Below are 17231 nucleotides of genomic sequence, written 5' to 3'. Positions count from 1 at the left end.
GTTTTTTAAATTTATACTATAAAAAAAATGAAATAAGATTATTAGTTAAATAAAGGATATGATGAGACTGACTGATTCAAATTTGTTACTTATGAGATAATAATGAAACCATCTTAAATTTAAAGTATAATTGGTCATAAATCCACAATTAAGTTTTCATGCAACGCAAACAGTTTGTATAAACTTACGCAACACTATACCATGATTTATTACATTGTGTTGTCACATTGTTCAAATGATTTATTATTATAATTTACCGACAAATACTTGTTTTTCATTTAACTATTAATTTTGTGATCAATTTTATTTATCTAATTTAGCGAAAGCCTGTACAGAGTAGAGAACCAAACTAGCGGAGCTAGAAAATACCCAATGTATCCTCGGTTCTTACTGTAACTTTCCTAGCATCCGAACGGGGTTGTTAAAATAATCCAATCCCGCGCCAAAACCCAAACTGACTCAAATTTTACTGTTTTCTTACCAAACCGTCCTTCCCTCCACTTCTTTGACTGGTAGCCTTCGCAGCTATGTAATGAGAATTCCCTAATCATCTTACTTATTTTCTATTAACAATGGGAACCACTTCTGAGAATCCATCACTGCCCGAAATCAACAGTCCAGACTCCCCAACTGATCCCATCGACGGCTCGGATTCCCCGATCGACCCGGAAGCCTGCATCCGTGATCGTGATCATCTTCACGCCGAGCTCGACTCTCTCCGCCCGGCGTACCCAAGCCTCCAATCAAAATCTGCCGCGTCGGAGGAGAATATACTCGTTCTCCAGCAAGGAAAAGACGAGACAACCAGTCGCAGCGGAAGCTTATTGGAAATGATGGACGAGATATCGCCAGAAAGAGACGCTCTGCGCGATAAAATGGCTCAAACAGAAGAGGCAAGCAGGCGTGAAGAAAGGATCAGAGCTCTCGAATTCGAGAAGGGAGCACACAAGGAGTTCTTGTTAAAAGGATTGGAGTTTGTTAAATCAGCTAAGGAGAAGTTAGTGAACATAATCGAATGCTTAGATGATGAGAAAGTGATTGAGGGAGAAAGCAGCGGTGGCAATCGGAAGGTGGAAAGGAAATTGGACCGAGAATCAATGGCATTATGGGAAGAAGAAACAGCAGCTCTGGCAATACTAGCAAGCAAAGCAGAAGCAAGAGTGAGTGAGTTTAAAGAAGGCAAGAACATGGAAAAGAAGGAATTGGAGAAGAGTGTGGTGGGTTTGACGGAAGAGAATCGCGACATAAATACTCTGTTGAGGGTAGCATTGGTTGAGAAAGAGGCAGTGGAAAAGAGTTTGAATAAGTTGAAAGGTAATTGTGAGCAGAGGAGAGTGCCGTTGTTGCAATTTGCGGAGCGCGGGTTGCAGAGAGTAGGATTTGGGTTCATGATGGGGAGTACCGGAAGTAATGGGCAGTCACCAGACAGTTCGGGGGCTGATGTTGCTTCAACCGCAGGTAATAAATCGGATAATAGCGAGTGTGAAGAGGAAGTTGTCAGTTTGGTACGTATGCTCAACTCTACACTTCCCATTAGGCTCAATATTTTTTTAGAGTGGAATTTAGTTTGCAAATACAAGATGTGGCGTTTCAATTGTACTGACACATAGTCGCCAAAGAAAATTTTGACATAAGCTGAAGTTCTATGATTATGGGATAGGTAATTTATCTAGTAATGTCTCTAATAGCTTCAATTTGTCATGGAGGCGGCGAAGATGAGAATTGTTGCTGCAGAGAAGTTTTCGTGAAGAATGGATTATGTCCTGCATCATGTTAATTGTTAAATCATGTACTCTTCAAGGATAATGTGTTGGAGAAACATTTTTATTTGTAATCTCTGTGCTTACAGGCCTCAACTGTAGAGAGGATGATGAAGAATTTACGGCTGGAAATCACACAGTTGAGGAGATCTCTGGAAGAATCTAGGTGTTTCTTCATTGGATTGCCGTTTTAGTGTATTCCATTTTGATTGTCAGATAGGAGGTAGAACAGAATTAATCAATTTCATCTGTAATTGTTGTGGTTGTTTGTAATCATTGTTCCTTTTTCAGGTCAGATACCGAGCGACTACAGAGTCTTACAGAGAAACAAGCTAAAACAATTGAAGAAAACGTATTATACATCAAAGAGTTGGAAGACAGAGAGAGGGTGTTAGCTCAAAGCGTAATTATCTGTTATTTATAGCAAGAATATTTTATGCATTTTCGAGCCTTGTTCATTCAATTTCTAATTGCGTTCTTCTGTTCTGTTTGATTTAAGGTTGAGGAACTCCTCTCCGAGATAAAAGAAACTGAAGAAGATGTTGCTAGGTGGAGGAAAGCTTGTGAGTTGGAAGTGGAAGCTGGGAAATTCGAGATTGAAGAACGTGACAAATTGGTAAATATCACTATTCAATATGCACATTTAATACTTATGGTTGCTCTTCCAATCAATCTGTATTATCTTGCTCTTACCATCAATGCTTATCGATTGGTTTCCTTCTCCTCTCTATTTTCAAAAAATTTTCTGTACAGTGACAAACTGGATGAACTTTCTTTCTATCGTACATGTATTGAAGTTAAAATGCCTAGCATTGATGTTTCACTAGGTTTTCATTTTGAAGCAAGAGTTGGAGAAAACAAAGGCTGCATTGGAGGTTTCAAATGGCAAGATAAAGCTGAAAGAAGAACTTGCAGCTGCTGCAATGGCTGCCCAGGCAGCAGCAGAGACCTCCCTGCAGCTGGCTGACGGCAGAGCAGCAGAACTTCGTGAGAGGATTGAGGAACTAACGAAACAACTAGAAGAAGCAGAAAGCAAAGAACAGAGTCGCCATAAGGTGAGATACATATGTTGGCCATGGCGACTCTTTAGATTGAATGCAGCCAATAACACAGATGGTAGGGTTCCGAATGTGAGACGAATGATCCCAGAAATGCAGGCCTTGATTCATTATTGTGTTTGAATCATCACGTCACAATCTTCTCATGAGTGGTGATTTTGGAGTAATTTTACAAAGGAATCCCTTATTGTAAAATTACTCCATGTTTTTGCTTGTATAATCTATTCTTCTGTCTTCATTCGCATCTATTGTGTTTGTTTGTTCATTCATTCTTTTGTATTTCCTTTTACCCCTCTTCCCCTTATGCATTTAATAGAAAGAAAATTAAAATGCCAATCCAAGGTAAAAACATAAACTAGTTGTAGATTCACTGTACATATTAGCATTTAGATTTTATTTATTTATTATTTTATTACCTAATAAGGAGATTTAGTTGTTCACTAATTTTAATTTTAGTTAGTCTCCTAATTTAGTGGGATTCCTGATTTGAAGGAATTTGCTTCTGATTTAGTGAGCTGGAATACCGGCCACCTTAATATATATGTACTCATGTAGTTCATTGGAATTAGACCTAATGAGAATAACTCTTTTTCTCTGAAATTAACACTAGTAAATTTAGGAAACTTTGGTATTAGAATACAAGAACAAGCCAAAGTCACATTGCACAACAGGGAATAGTATAAGGACACCAAAAAAAAAAATAAGTAGCAACTCGTGTTGCCACTACTAAATGTTCTATCTTTACAGTCAAATCCACACGATTTTTTGAATATTCAGTTGAAAAGACATTCCATTTCCTTTTTCATCATCCCCTTTATCTGCATACACGAACAAAAATACATTTAGTTAAATGTAAGCTATTAAAATTCGTATTTTGTAATTTGAATAAACCATCTAGAACACATGCTTTGCACCGGACAACATGATTCTAGCTGAATTACCAGTTGTGCTGAGTATGAGATAAAAATAGCTCCAGGTGCCATACATCTTCAAAGTGAAATTTTAAGACCAAAAAAAAGAGGAAATATGAAAGACTAAACCGTCAATAACACAAATTACCTGCTTGGCCGAAAGTCCAATGTCTTTCAAATCATCAAGCTGCAAAACAAATATTAAGTTGTTATGTAGATCATACTAAGTTTCAGATATGAATCATATGATATGTGAAAATCTAAGTCCAATGTCTTTCAAATCATCAAGCTGCAAAACAAATATTAAGTTGTTATGTAGATCATACTAAGTTTCAGATATGAATCATATGATATGTGAAAATCTGGTTTCATGCTCACATTCTTAAAAGGTTCTGGTGATTCTTCACGCAGTTCAAGTATGTAGCTGGCTCTCTTTTCTCCAATCCCCTGCATGATTTATCAATTTGATACATCAATCATGCATGTAGGTGAATAGTAAACAATCGTCTCAATTTTAAAAATTAAGATGTTCCTCACCTTTAGTCTTTTCAAGTCTTCCCTGTTGACCCAAAAAAAAAACTAAATAAATAAGTCAACTACGAGGAAAGTATATAACAAGAAGCATGGGTTTTGGAACTCATGCTTACATTTTGTAGTTAATGCGGTTTTAACACTTACATTTTGTTCAATGGGTTTTGGAACTCACCTACATAAAGTTTCTCATGGTTTAAAAACAATATTTATGTCTTTTTTTTCCCCTTAATTGCTGGAGATGTGCAATGATAAAAAAAAAAAATTCTTCAAAGAAATGTAGCTTTTGGGCAAATATAGTGGATTTCTGAATTAAGACGCAAAATCAATAGTACTACAACAAAAGAAGAGGACAGTTTCAAGTAAAAATTTGTTTACCAGACATAAAAAGCATTTACTTACTTGCCACCAGTGTTTAAAAGCTTTAGATATTCCTGAACAAGGGAGTTCTGTAGCAACACAAAATAGAAAGTGAAATTCGTAAATTGAATCCAAGTAATTAATTCAGAGGAATGCAAAAATAGAAAAGCAATTTTATAAAACCTTCATTCCAGAACTACGCATGTTAAATGTTTCCCAAGGACTTTTCATGTTTGCGATCTCCCATTTTTCATACACTATCATACTCCCGTCAGGAGTTTTTGGTTCCACAATATCAGCACAAGCTTGAATATTTGAAGTATCATTCTTTGGCGGGATCTCTATGCACTGTGGAGTTGATGAAATTAGCTGCTTCAAGTTATTAGATATTTCTTGCAGTCGCTCACTAAGTGGTGGTGACATATCTTTGTTGATGAGTAAATGATTATTTTCCTTGTCTATCATTTGCCCTGTCACAAGAATACAAGCAAAAAGCACATAAAACAAAAATTATTCACATACACATGTAGCTCACCGGCTTTTATGATTTGTATGTACATACTTTCTTCAACCAAGGACAAATCCTTCAAGCTCCTATCGGCATTCGGAGTAATCTTCCCTTGATTTTCCTGTGTGTGCAGAAAAGAATCCTAGGAAAGACAAAAAGAGCACTTAGACAAAAAGAGCACTTACACAAAGAGGCATCAGACAGCCAAGTATTTAAACCACAAAGAAGAGTTAACCACCTTATCCGATTCAGTTGTTTCTTGCTGATAAACAATTGCTAACGGAGAATCATCCTGAAAATGATGTAAGCAAAATGTTAATTCAAAAACTTCTTGCAAAACTCATATGAGATCATGAAATTATTAGTGAATAAATTATTGCCTTTTCCTCTATAGAAGTTAAACCTTTATCCACCATAGCATTGGGTGCAGAGCTTTCCTACATAAAATATCAGTTAACATCAGTCAAACAACTATTATAAATTCATATGAGATTTTAATTATTAGCAAATAGATTATTGCCTTTTCCACTTCAGAAGATGAATCTTTATCCACTATAGCTACAGTTACAGAGCTTCCCTACAGAAGATATCAATTAAAATCAGTCAGATAACTGAAATTCAAGGAAGAATGTTGTTACTTAAATCTTTACGTATTATCTAGGATCACATATTTAAGCAAGTAAACTGTTGTAATTTATTTTCTCCTGATTTACCCAATCAAAATGACTATTAGGTTGAACACCTTAAGAACAAGAATCCATTAAAGTGGCAGTTAGTAAATAAAATTAAGCAACATGTACCAAAAGATCAGCATATACAACCTTTTCTACCTCCAAAGCATGAAATAATAAGTTTTGGAGAAAAACTTACTTGTTCCTCTACCAAAGATTGGATAGTTGAAGCCATATCTGATGAAGAACTCTCCTGCATTAAAGTGTTAGAGGGTATTATGATAGGTTATAGAAACATAATATGTTCCGCACGTCAATACAAAATTTTCCTAACAATAATATGTTCCCTTCATTGTAAGTAATAAAGAAGTCAAATGAAACGCAGTGGTAGTTTTAGCTGAAGGATGTTTTAATATTTCTACTTAGCTTAGCATCTTTGCTAGTACCTGGATTTTACTTTTGAGCCTATCTGATTTGCCCAAAAGATTAACATAACTATGATTGCCTGATACCCATTGCAAAAGTAAGAAAGTGAATACCTTTTGAGACATCTTCTCGGATTTAGTTGACTGAATTGCTTCATCAAACAGTTTCCTTCAGGTAACGAGAAAAATATAATATATCAATGGAATTGATTATAAATACAATAAGAGGGAGAGGTGTACCTAACTTGAACAGAAAACTTCAGTGAATACCTTCCTTTCACCGCAGAAGCCACACCAGTGGCTTTCTTTGTAGAAGAATGCATTTGGCTCCCAGTTTGTGTTTTAGTGGTAGAAACACTTCTGGGTAACTGATTTTTATGAGAAGAAAGCAACATTGAGCTTACTAAACTTTTGGTTTTCTTTGTGGAGTCTGAGACAGTGGGATTAATGCCTTGGCAACACCGAGATGCTAAACTCACTATATACATGGAATCTTGGCAGAAAGATGGACTCTACAATCAAAAAAGACAAGAAGAAACTAAGTTGACCAAATTTAATACCCAAAAATTTCATTTTAAATAAATTAAAAAAAAAAAGACCAGAGGCCCGATAGCATACCAAGCAAGTGAGCATCAGAATTTTGCTTTTGCATCCTAGAGATTCTTGCAACATTCGTGTAAGTTTGCTCTCCCGATATGGCACATGACTTTCATTGGCATTCAAAGCATAAACAACATTAAATAATGTATATATGGACTTATTAACTTTTGTATTCTCCACAAATATGGAGCCTTCAGTGCTCTTTCTTCGAATATCTTGGTAACCTGATAAAGGAAACATCAAACAAAGGGACAAAAAAAAATAAACATATACCAGTTCTACAAGGAATGTTGAACAATATTTATATTTACGGAGTGAATAAATCAGAACCTGCCAAGTCAACAAAATTCATCTTGCCCGTGGGAAGAAAATTAGACACAGGTGATACATTTACTATCAAGCCTTTGTGGCTCCGGCGGGGAAGATCCATCGTTATCTTTTGCACTGGTTTTCGTGAGTTATGCATGCTAATGTATAATTTTTGAAATTCAGAAATGGATTTCACAGGAACCTAAAAAATCAGAAGAAAATGGAAGGTCACAAGACATGAAACACCGAGGCCAACCCTTTCAACTCCCTAGAGTCCAATAAACAGAAGACAAAATATATCTTACCTGAGAAAGTCCTTTGAGTTGAATTTTGCCTTGACCGTTTTCCAGTATTTGGACTTCTTGTTGTTTAGGATCTAGGAGATCATACACATGGTCTTGAAAAATCTCATAAAATGATATTGTAATTGATTTTCCCATCTTCTCAGAAATAGAAAGAATTTCATCCACAGCTAGTGCTGCCAAACCTGGTTCCTCATAAGAACCCTTCATAGTAAATTTATTCCATAAGTAAGCATCATCCATACACAAACCACAAGTAAAATAAAGAAAAACAAAACCAGAGATGATTTAATTTCCACCTGAATCACACGAGTTTTTCCACTCCCTTTTGCTCCACAAGCAACAATAGTTGCATTAATACCATTAAAAACTTCAGATATTAGGGGCTTTACTTCTCTTGCAAAAATTATGCCATTGCCTTCATTTTGCTCATAACAATAATCCAATTTGTAACACTCTTTACGACTGCAAGAGAAAGAAGTACCTAATCCATTATAATACCACACTAAAAAATGTAAAAAGAAACCATTCTTTATTTTCCATAACCCATTATAGTACACACTAAAAAAAAAAGGTAAAAGGAAACAATTGCTAATTGTTTTATAGTTCATTGCAAAGTTCAATTCTTGTTCGAAAGTCTCTATTAATCCAATTAAACATGTTTTCTAAGAGAAAAGATTGACATCCATTTGATGTTGAAACATTCATATCCATCTGAACTCCAACATTAAATTTTTAATAATAAAACTCTATGAAGCAAGTGACATGATCATCAAAAAGAGGACCGAAATTTTACAAATAAATCCGAAGTTCAACATTTGAACTTTGAAGTCCATTACACTTCTGCACTTTACTTTCTCACAGAACGATTAGTTCTTAAGACCAAAAACTAAAAAACACATAAACAATCAACCTCGTAATTCAAAGAATTGACAGCAAGCAAATAGAACATATATTTCCATTTCTTTAATTTTCATTAACAATATCCATCAAACTCATAACTTAATGATTCATTTCAACCAAAAAGAAATGACATCCAGTTGATAAATTCCCAATTCAGAGACAAACACCATCGAATTTCCTCAAAAATTATCACTAATTACATAACTCAAGAAATCAAACAGTGATTTTTTTTTCACCTGCTTGGTTGTTCTCCAAAAGAAACGGTAACAGAATCAGAATCCTCTCCATTAGGCTTTTGAATGCAAACCCAATTCGCAGATTCAGCCTCCAGATCTGCAAATCCTCTTATCTTTGCAATCACTCTGGCTTTTTTACTTATGTTCAACCCCGTGTCGGCTTTGGTCCGGTCGAGCTTGTCCGGTTTGAGTGTTTCCATGATTCGTAGCAAAGCAAAACCGAAAGAATGAGATGTTACTTTGGGAATTGTGGAAAAATGATGATTGAAGATTGCAGAGAAAGTTTTCTTGAGTTGGTGAAATGAGCCTTCTTTGGATTTCAAATTTTGTTTGTTCTGGCGCTCCTCTCGCACTCACGCCGCTTTTGAGGTTAGTGTTATAAATGAGGGGTATTACTGTAAACTCATCTGCTTCTACAGCCAGAATGGGTCGTTGTAACCGTCTTTGCGCTTGGGGCAATGACGCGGCTAGTGAGCTTCCGAGGCGCGTCTATTGCTGGTTGAACACTATTTCCAAACCCCCTCTTAGGCCTGGGTTTGGCCCTGGCCTTCGAGAATTTCTGGAAGGGCTCCCTCCGGGATAAAGCCCTACAATTCTTAGTTGAAAATTTTGAACTATCGTAGTTATGCACTTGAACTGTTTCATGAGAGTGAGTGAACATCAAAGCCTCACCGTCAAATTCAAGATCAATGAGTTATTTGCCTTGGCAAGTCGTCAGTACATTTTGAGAATCGTAAGCTATTATAACATGTGCATAAAACCAACAAAAGGATAGTAGATTATATGCAGATTAGAACTAATAAGAGAGTACAGTCCCACAGCGGTCTCGAATGCATCAATGCAGTAAAGCTAGTTTTAGGAGCACACTCCAAAACAGAGTGATTTTTCACTTTCGCTTTCTTTTTCCCACCCCTCCTTTTTTTTGGGGGGTAAATTGCACATATTAATTACCGAAACAGAGTGAAAATAAGAAGAAAATAATAATATTTGATAAATTAGTTTGTATTAAATCTGTTTTGGTATTACAAGACTCGGACCTCATCACCTTTTATAGGCATGCTGAATTCCAAATCCAAATATTGATGTTCGCATAAGATGAGGTGGTTGTTTTTAATTTACATAACAAAAATTCTCTCTCACTAGTGTATACAGGATACTTGAACATTATCTCGCGTGTGTGTGAAAAGTGGTTCACTGTGATACATATTTCAAGATTTCATTTTATTGGATAAACATTAAGGACACGGTATGCTCTCTTCTCACTAGCGACTTCGTCGTTCTATTCATACATCAACAGCAAATTTGAGGGCAAAAGGTGGCCGTTAATGTCATATTCAATATTCATCAACAATCTCATCATCAATATTCCCATAATGATCACGAAGAACAAGATCTCTTAGCTACTGTGACTTCCTCATTAGATTTGATGATGTAGCATCATCAATATTCATTATCATCATCCATATTCATCAATATTCATCACTACCATCAATCTATTTTTTTAATATTTTAATGAAAGATAAAATTGAAATTAGATAATTTCGATAGGGTTAAAATAGTCAGTCCGATGAAAAGGAATTGATTTGCAAGCCCCCTTAGGAATCACACTTCCATTTCCTACTTTTAGATTGGCGTGGGGCTTACCGTATCCATTCTCGTTTCCACCTTTATTTTATCAAGTATTATTACTTGGTGATTACAATTCTCTAATTTGAAAATTAATAAATGCCTTATTATCGAAAGATATGAAAAGAATTGGGATATCATCAAATTTATCTCTATATTTTACACAATTAGCAAATTAGTCCACTGACTTAGCATTCTTCACAAGGAGAGATTTAAAAAACTTTTACTAATCAATAGAAGCATTTTAAAAAATTTGAGACTACAATAGTTTTATGATATTATATATTAAAAAAAAAATTTAAGAGTCTAGACTCTTGTAATGGTATCCACCCCATCTATTAATTTGTAAATCTATTAGTAGTTATTAGTTATATTTACATCCATTATTTAGTTTGATGGTTGGTGGTTCATGTTTCTAATTCAGTGAGAGGAGACTAAATGTGGAGAATGCATATTGGAAGTGTAATTAAGTAATGGATGCCAAGGTGAAATTAGAAATTAAGGATACCGTCACTTGAATGAGAGAGGTGCTTTTTTATATATGAGAAGATAATGTTTGCTTTGTGAAGTGTAGTAAAACAAAGAGGTGATGGAAAAGTTGAATATAATAAAGATAATAATTAATAAAAGAGATACAGCGGGTTAATATAAAATTTGGCAAACATTTGGTTTTAAAATATTTTCTTCTTCTTTTTCTTATATTAGAGAAAACTGCTGTTGAAGAAATAGAGAATGCATATTTGTGATCAAATTTTATTCTTCAAAATTTCAGGCTATTGTTAGAAAATATGGGTTTGGTAACGGATAATTAATTTTAAACAAGTGTTAAATCTGTGGACTAACATGTTACTTTCTTAAAAAAGAGGGAGGAACAAGATAATAACCAAAAAGGATTTTAAGTCGCTGAACCTGGGCTTTCTCTTCGGATTTATCAGGAATCAAACAAGGTGGTTTTGACTTTTGGTATTGGAATCGATGGAGGAGACGGCAGAGAGTAACGGTGCGAAGAAGATTATGTCACCGTGCGATGTCGAGGCTCTGAAGAAATGCTTGGAAGAAAACAAAGGAGACTACGTGAAATGCCAATCACAGATTGAGGCTTTCAAGTCTTCTTGTTCTTTGAAAAAAGCTAGCTCTTCTTTGGAATCTAAACAGCAGTTCAATTCTGGTGTGTGAATCTGATCTATGGGAAATTTTTTTTCCTTCTTTAAGTAAATTCTGGATGATACCTATTTGCACACTTGCTTTATATCCCACATATACGTGAGAAGTTTTTTACTTTGTTTTACATGAATTTTGTACCGGCATTTGATTGATAAGGGTTTAATTTTGGTTACTAATTTTTTGTTTATTTACTGAGTGAAATAAAAGTGGTAGAAACTTTATGTAAATTTGATTATGTTTCTCGTTTTGTTACCAGTTTGGATGTGAATGTTCCTTTTGTTGATTTATCAGCTTTTAGAATTTATTGGGAAATTTATGTATTGGTATATAAACTATGTTAGATCATAGAATGAAACTAGAAAGAAAAAATGAACAGCAAATAAAAGTCCGGGAAGATTTACACCAATAAGAATGTCTCCATCTTTTCCAGATCAGTTCCTTCCCCATAAAGTGTGAGTTGAAACTAGAATTCAGAGTTTTGAAGGAATTTAAAGTCTTATGAGGATGTTAGATCGTGTAAACATTGATGAGACGAGGGCAGAGTTTTGGCTGAAAAGAGTTCTCGGGATGAATTCAAAGAGTTTAAAGTGATATGGAAAGCCGAAGTCTTTCCCTGGGCTTTGGTTCTTGGCAAGGTTAATACGGCAGATGTTGTTCAAAGAAAGCAACCAGAGCAACCAGGATTTTGTGGGTTGCTTCACTGCTTAAGGAGAATATTTTGGCTCCTGTGAGGCAAAGATGCCAGAACTCTTTTGGTAACTGTGCGGTTTTAGCTACTTGTGTGTAATTTGGGAAGAAAGAAATAAAAGAAAGCAAACTGATCGACATGAATGTGTCAAAGGAGTTGCCAAAGCTGTGTAGATTGAGAAAGCAGTTGTATGTAGCAAACTGAAAAAGATTCCACCGATGTAGCTGGAGGTGATCCCAGCATCGTCGGCAAATATTGCTGGTGGAATAAAAAATGGTGAGACCCTTGTTCAGAGTTAAAAAGTTTCATTCAGGATAGAATTGGATATATATGGAAAATTGGAAATAGTTCTGCAGTTATGTTCTTAAGCCAAAACTGAAGCGGAAGCCAAATAATACTGATACAAACAATTTGGCGTAGACCCGTGATGTCAAATTTTGAATACAACACCATCTTCATTGGGTTGGAAAACTTATCTCAATTAGATGGTTATTGTTGCGTGAACCCTAAATCCATTAGCTCGTTTTTAGTTGCCTGAGTCCCACATCGAGTGATCAAAAGAAATAAAATATGCCTGGCACGGGTTTAAAAGCAGAGCTATAACACGACCAAAAGCATACCTTTCTCGGCCTTTTGGCTAAGATCAAGTGTAGTATCTGTTCTTATCAGTTTAATATCTGATATGTGGATCATCGATCCACACGATATTAAATTAATTTTTTGAGGGGAGAGTTCAATACAGTAGCTTGCTACTGTGAACCCTAAGCGTCGCCCATGCGTTGCACTACTGCGCGGGCCAGGCGCACCCCACCAAGTCTTTATATAAAAGTTCTATTCTCAAATTGGGTTGGCAAAAATGCCCAGTTGCTCAGTTATTAGGAGGATTATCTTTGCATGCTTACAAAACAATTTGATTCGAATGCGCTTGGAATTTTGCTGAAAGACCCGATTTGGTCATCTCTTCACCCAGTTTAAAACCAACAGTCTTACTGGCTTTATTAATGAACATCGAATTGGATTAGATTTTGATAAGTTGATTGGTTCAGACTCAACAAATGCACTTAAATTACTGGTCAGATACTAGTTATGTTCAATGAGGCACCGTATGCGAGGCCCAAAAATTCCACATCGAGTACGGATATTTGTTGAATCTTAGTGGCATTTTATAAAAGGGAGCCAACCGAGACGTTGCAACCATCTTTGCGCTTGGGGCATCGACGCAGCTATTGAGGTTCTATCCGAGGCGCGTCTATTGCTGGTTGAAAAGTATTTCCAAATCCCCCCTTAGGCCTGGGGTTTGGCCCTGGCCTTTGAGAATTTCTGGAAGGGCTCTCTACGGGGTAAAGACCTACACAATTCTTAGTCGAAAAATTGTTTCTAGTTACACTTGCACTGCTTCATGTGAGTCTGAGTGAACATCAATTCTTAATATAAAATTGAAGATAGTGAGTTAGTTGCCTAGGCGAGTTCATTGGTATTTTTGGAGAATCGTGATCCTTGCTATTTAATGTTGTGCATAAAACGATCAGAAGGGTAGGACAGACTATTTGCAGATTAGAGCTAACAGTCCCACATCGATCTCGATCGCACTAATGCGGTAAGCTGCTGATTACTGGAGCCTCGTGGTGAGCACAGTGATTAGTCTTTCGCCTTTTGCTAAAAAATACCGTGTGCTCACTAGTTTTAGAAGCACACTCCAATTTTTGGAGTTTCTACTTCTGGGTACAGCTCCCTACCAAATTAAGTTCAAACTTGCGATTATAAAGATGTCTATGAATGATATTGGGCAAAGCCAAAAATGTTGTGAATCCATATCATCATTACCAAAATTTATTCATTCTCTCCAATCATCACATAACATTGTAGGATTCCTGTTCCTGCATTCTTTATTCAAATTTACACCCAGTAAAATATACAACATGTATCCATCAACATCCATCATCTCAGTTACTGCTGCAATCTATATTATCAGCAACATCACAAGCAAAAAAGATCTCAGTAGGCTGAAGCAGATCATTTACTAATCAAACTAAAAAATTTTACCTAATTATTGAAAACAATAACTGGAATGGAATACATGAATAATAATAATCAACAAGCATGACAACTCTTCCTGCAGGTACCATAGTAATCAGGAGAACCAAGCATGTAGACGGGATTCCTTTGACATTCCCCAACGGCTGCCCAATGAGGGCAATTATCATCTTCATCAGTGCATTCATTGCTATCGGAACCAATTAAAACTTCTTCTGCATTGGCTGCTTTTACTTGGAAGAATTTGACAGCAGACCACATTTCCCCCTCAAGGACTGGGCATCTGGTATGAGAGCTACTCTCATCAGGAGCAGCATTGGGGTGTACAGTAAAAAACAAAATTGCATTGCCTTTGACAGGTCTTAGGACATTGCTTGTTTTTGCACAATCAGACCACATCTTATCCTTTTCCTGACCAATTTGAACTAACATCAGTTGAGCAAAGGTTTATTTGAACCCTACATTCATTATGATAATACAAGAAGATAAAGCAAGTTTCTCTCACCTCTGAATTAGGGAAGAGCAGCTCACCACCTTGAGTGACATTTGAGAGATACAAAACCACTGTTGCCATCAGAGGCTGACTTAAACCTAGTGCAGATTTATTACCAAAATAATCTAAGTTCTCTTTGGCCTCGTCAAGCCCATATCGCATTACATGTACAGGTTTACTGTTCTCTGAAGGACAACGAACATCAAGTATACAACCCATGAAATTAGAAGGTAAAATCTCTATAAAAACTAGCATTTTAGAAGACGAGGATCAGGACTCAGGAAGATACCTTTCGGAAGAAAAGTCCATGTTAAAATTTTTTCTTCTATCCTTGCAACAATATCATCCTAGAATGCCCAAAGATTGGAAGTAAGTTCTAGGGAAGCATGTGACAGAATATTTAGGCCCTTCCAGAAGTTCATTAAAAAGTATGGAGTTCAAGTAAAGGTACCAACAAGATTAAGCCTTCTACAACTAGATCATGGCATGAACACTTCCTCTATGAAATCTTTTATTGTTGGTGACTTGTTATATACTCACACACCCACACAAACCAACACACACCAAAGATACATATCTGAATTGCCTTGAGTTGAGAAAAAGAAAACATTATCAAAAGGCATGCAGTGATGCCACCTACTTCAAAATGTTTTGTCAATACCTTATGCACAGAACACATAGAAGTTAATTATATAGAGATACTGGAAAACTCACTTCTATGTTTAATTCAGTTCTGAAACTAGAATTCTGCTTGTTCTTTGAAACATTCTCAGGATCCTCACCCGTGCGCTTATACTTTTTTTCTGCACCATGGCCCTACGCACAAAATAAACACTCTAAAACAAATCCAGGTGTAATGTCAATTCACGTGCTCAATGTAAAGGGACCGCAGTATTATACCAGTGAAATAAGGTGGTCACACTCTTCATTTGACAGAAGGCCGCGATATAAAAAGACCCTATTCCAAGAAACGTGACATCAGATTTTATGTAAACAAGCTAGTAAACACACAATTAATGTTGGGGGCATACTACAACTAAAACTTGTGAGTAGTTTATGCAGAATTTGATACAATGCTAATAAAGATACTGTTTTACAGGAATACGAAATTCTTTACTGCCAATAGAATTATAGTAAGTACCTGACCTTGGTCGCCACGAGATCTGAGTAACTCGTGATGGATCAACTCTTTTAGAATTAATTGAGTGAGGCAATTGTACGACACTTTCCCAGTTTCCCTTTTTATTCCTCAATTCCTTCCGGCCACTGAAACAAAATCATTGCAAAGAAAGACTATTAATAACAAAACACGAAAAATAATGTAAGCAGATGATATATGAACTACCCATTTCTTGAAATGAATTCTCAAATATTAAAAATGAGATCGGTGGTTACGTTTCTTATACCTGTCTGAAGAAGAAGAAGAAACGAAGGAAGATGTGAAAGCTAAAACAAGAAATACAAATCGAATCGAAGCCATGCATTTATAATTCTGTGAGAAGGCGATTGAAGATCGAAGCCAACAGAACAGGCTAACCGATTCAAGAGTTGTCTGCTCTATATCTCTGTGATGATGATGAATGTGAAGTGATATCGATTCGTTTCTTTATGATTTTTCACTTTCGCTTTCTTTTTCCCACCCCTCCTTTTTTTGGGGGGTAAATTGCACATATTAATTACCGAAACAGAGTGAAAATAAGAAGGAAATAATAATATTGATAAATTAGTTTGTATTAAATCTGTTTTGGTATTACAATACTCGGACCTCATCACCTTTATATGCATGCTGAATTCCAAAAAAAAATATTGACGTTCGTATAAGATGAGGTTGTTTTTAATATACATAACAAAAATTTCTCACTAATGTATACAGGATACTTGAACATTATCTCAGCGTGTGTGGGTGTGAAAAATGGTTGACTGTGGAATTAAGCTACAGTGCAACTGTAGTACCGTATTATAATTGCATCCAGCTGGTGGATGCACTTAGGTAGCGTTTATTTTTTGGATTGGATTGGGAATTCTGAAGAGTGGGAATCCTAAGATTGGGAGTGTGGAGTGGGAGTGGGAGTAGGTTGTTTACTTACATTGGAATGGAAGTATGGAATAGAAATCAGAATCTAATTTATGTGTTTACTTTGTCTTGGATTGGGAGTAAATAGTTTCAAATTATAATTTTATCTTTATTTAAAGAATTATAGTTTTTAATTACAAAACTAATAAAAAATATATTTAATGAATAATATTTTTTTATTATATTTGTAAATTTATTATAATTATTAATATTCTTAATTATGAACAATAAATTATTAATTTTAATATAAAGTGAAACCTTATTTTATTTAATATAATTATATTAAATTTATTATTATATAAAATAATAATATAATATTATTTAGTACAAAATTAATATTTTCTTAGAATAAACTATTTATTATTATTAATATTAAATAAATATAGTAGTATTATTTTTAAAATAAATATAATAATATTATATTTATTAATTCTCTATTAATATAATAATATTATTTTAAAATAATTTTAACTTAGAATCAATGCAAATTATTATTTAGTTAAATATAATATTATTATTCAAATAAATATAATATTATTTATTTTATTTTATTAATTATAAAAATTAAATTAAATTAA

At 35.1% G+C, this 17231-nt stretch overlaps 3 protein-coding genes, 3 non-coding genes and 1 pseudogene across 7 annotated transcripts; 5 read left to right on the top strand and 2 right to left on the bottom strand.

The window, feature by feature from the left end:
* Window positions 1–572: 572 nt before the first annotated feature.
* On the top strand, window positions 573–2999 carry LOC18032074 (uncharacterized protein At3g49055). Its single transcript, XM_006421894.2, has 5 exons — window positions 573–1505; window positions 1850–1926; window positions 2052–2163; window positions 2260–2376; window positions 2588–2999. The coding sequence occupies exons 1-5, from the start codon at window positions 573–575 to the stop codon at window positions 2939–2941; spliced, it is 1593 nt and encodes a 530-aa protein (XP_006421957.2). The 3' UTR covers window positions 2942–2999.
* Window positions 3000–3451: 452 nt separating this feature from the next.
* Window positions 3452–9144, bottom strand: LOC18032654 (kinesin-like protein KIN-10C). Of its 2 annotated transcripts, XM_024179660.1 has the most exons (18): window positions 8575–9144; window positions 7735–7900; window positions 7439–7639; window positions 7155–7335; window positions 6843–7048; window positions 6495–6736; window positions 6339–6393; window positions 5999–6052; window positions 5649–5705; window positions 5509–5565; window positions 5367–5420; window positions 5183–5270; window positions 4804–5090; window positions 4663–4709; window positions 4267–4288; window positions 4108–4176; window positions 3878–3916; window positions 3452–3636 (listed from the first exon to the last, which is right to left on the bottom strand). In XM_024179660.1, exons 1-18 carry the CDS (start codon window positions 8772–8774, stop codon window positions 3592–3594), a joined length of 2070 nt encoding a protein of 689 aa, XP_024035428.1. In that variant the 5' UTR covers window positions 8775–9144; the 3' UTR covers window positions 3452–3591. The 2 variants fall into 2 exon arrangements, with proteins under 2 accessions (XP_024035428.1, XP_024035432.1); XM_024179664.1 differs by lacking the exons at window positions 3452–3636; window positions 3878–3916 and adding an exon at window positions 3956–4018.
* On the top strand, window positions 9015–9161 carry LOC112095539. The gene has a single exon (XR_002903915.1). It is a non-coding gene; the product is annotated as a U4 spliceosomal RNA (small nuclear RNA).
* Window positions 9162–12668: 3507 nt separating this feature from the next.
* On the top strand, window positions 12669–12863 carry LOC112095536. The gene has a single exon (XR_002903912.1). It is a non-coding gene; the product is annotated as a U2 spliceosomal RNA (small nuclear RNA).
* A 385-nt stretch (window positions 12864–13248) lies between these two features.
* LOC112095538 lies at window positions 13249–13417 on the top strand. The gene has a single exon (XR_002903914.1). It is a non-coding gene; the product is annotated as a U4 spliceosomal RNA (small nuclear RNA).
* Window positions 13418–13668: 251 nt separating this feature from the next.
* LOC112095540 lies at window positions 13669–13778 on the top strand (annotated as a pseudogene).
* Window positions 13779–13881: 103 nt separating this feature from the next.
* On the bottom strand, window positions 13882–16309 carry LOC18033298 (probable prolyl 4-hydroxylase 12). Its single transcript, XM_006421891.2, has 7 exons — window positions 15986–16309; window positions 15726–15845; window positions 15480–15537; window positions 15294–15395; window positions 14869–14926; window positions 14592–14764; window positions 13882–14497 (listed from the first exon to the last, which is right to left on the bottom strand). The coding sequence occupies exons 1-7, from the start codon at window positions 16057–16059 to the stop codon at window positions 14144–14146; spliced, it is 939 nt and encodes a 312-aa protein (XP_006421954.1). The 5' UTR covers window positions 16060–16309; the 3' UTR covers window positions 13882–14143.
* Between the last annotated feature and the right edge of the window lie 922 nt (window positions 16310–17231).

The sequence above is a fragment of the Citrus clementina genome, unplaced genomic scaffold (assembly GCF_000493195.1).
Source record: "Citrus clementina cultivar Clemenules unplaced genomic scaffold, Citrus_clementina_v1.0 scaffold_9, whole genome shotgun sequence".
Taxonomy (NCBI): domain Eukaryota; kingdom Viridiplantae; phylum Streptophyta; class Magnoliopsida; order Sapindales; family Rutaceae; genus Citrus; species Citrus x clementina.
This window is presented reverse-complemented; position numbering and strand designations above follow the sequence as displayed.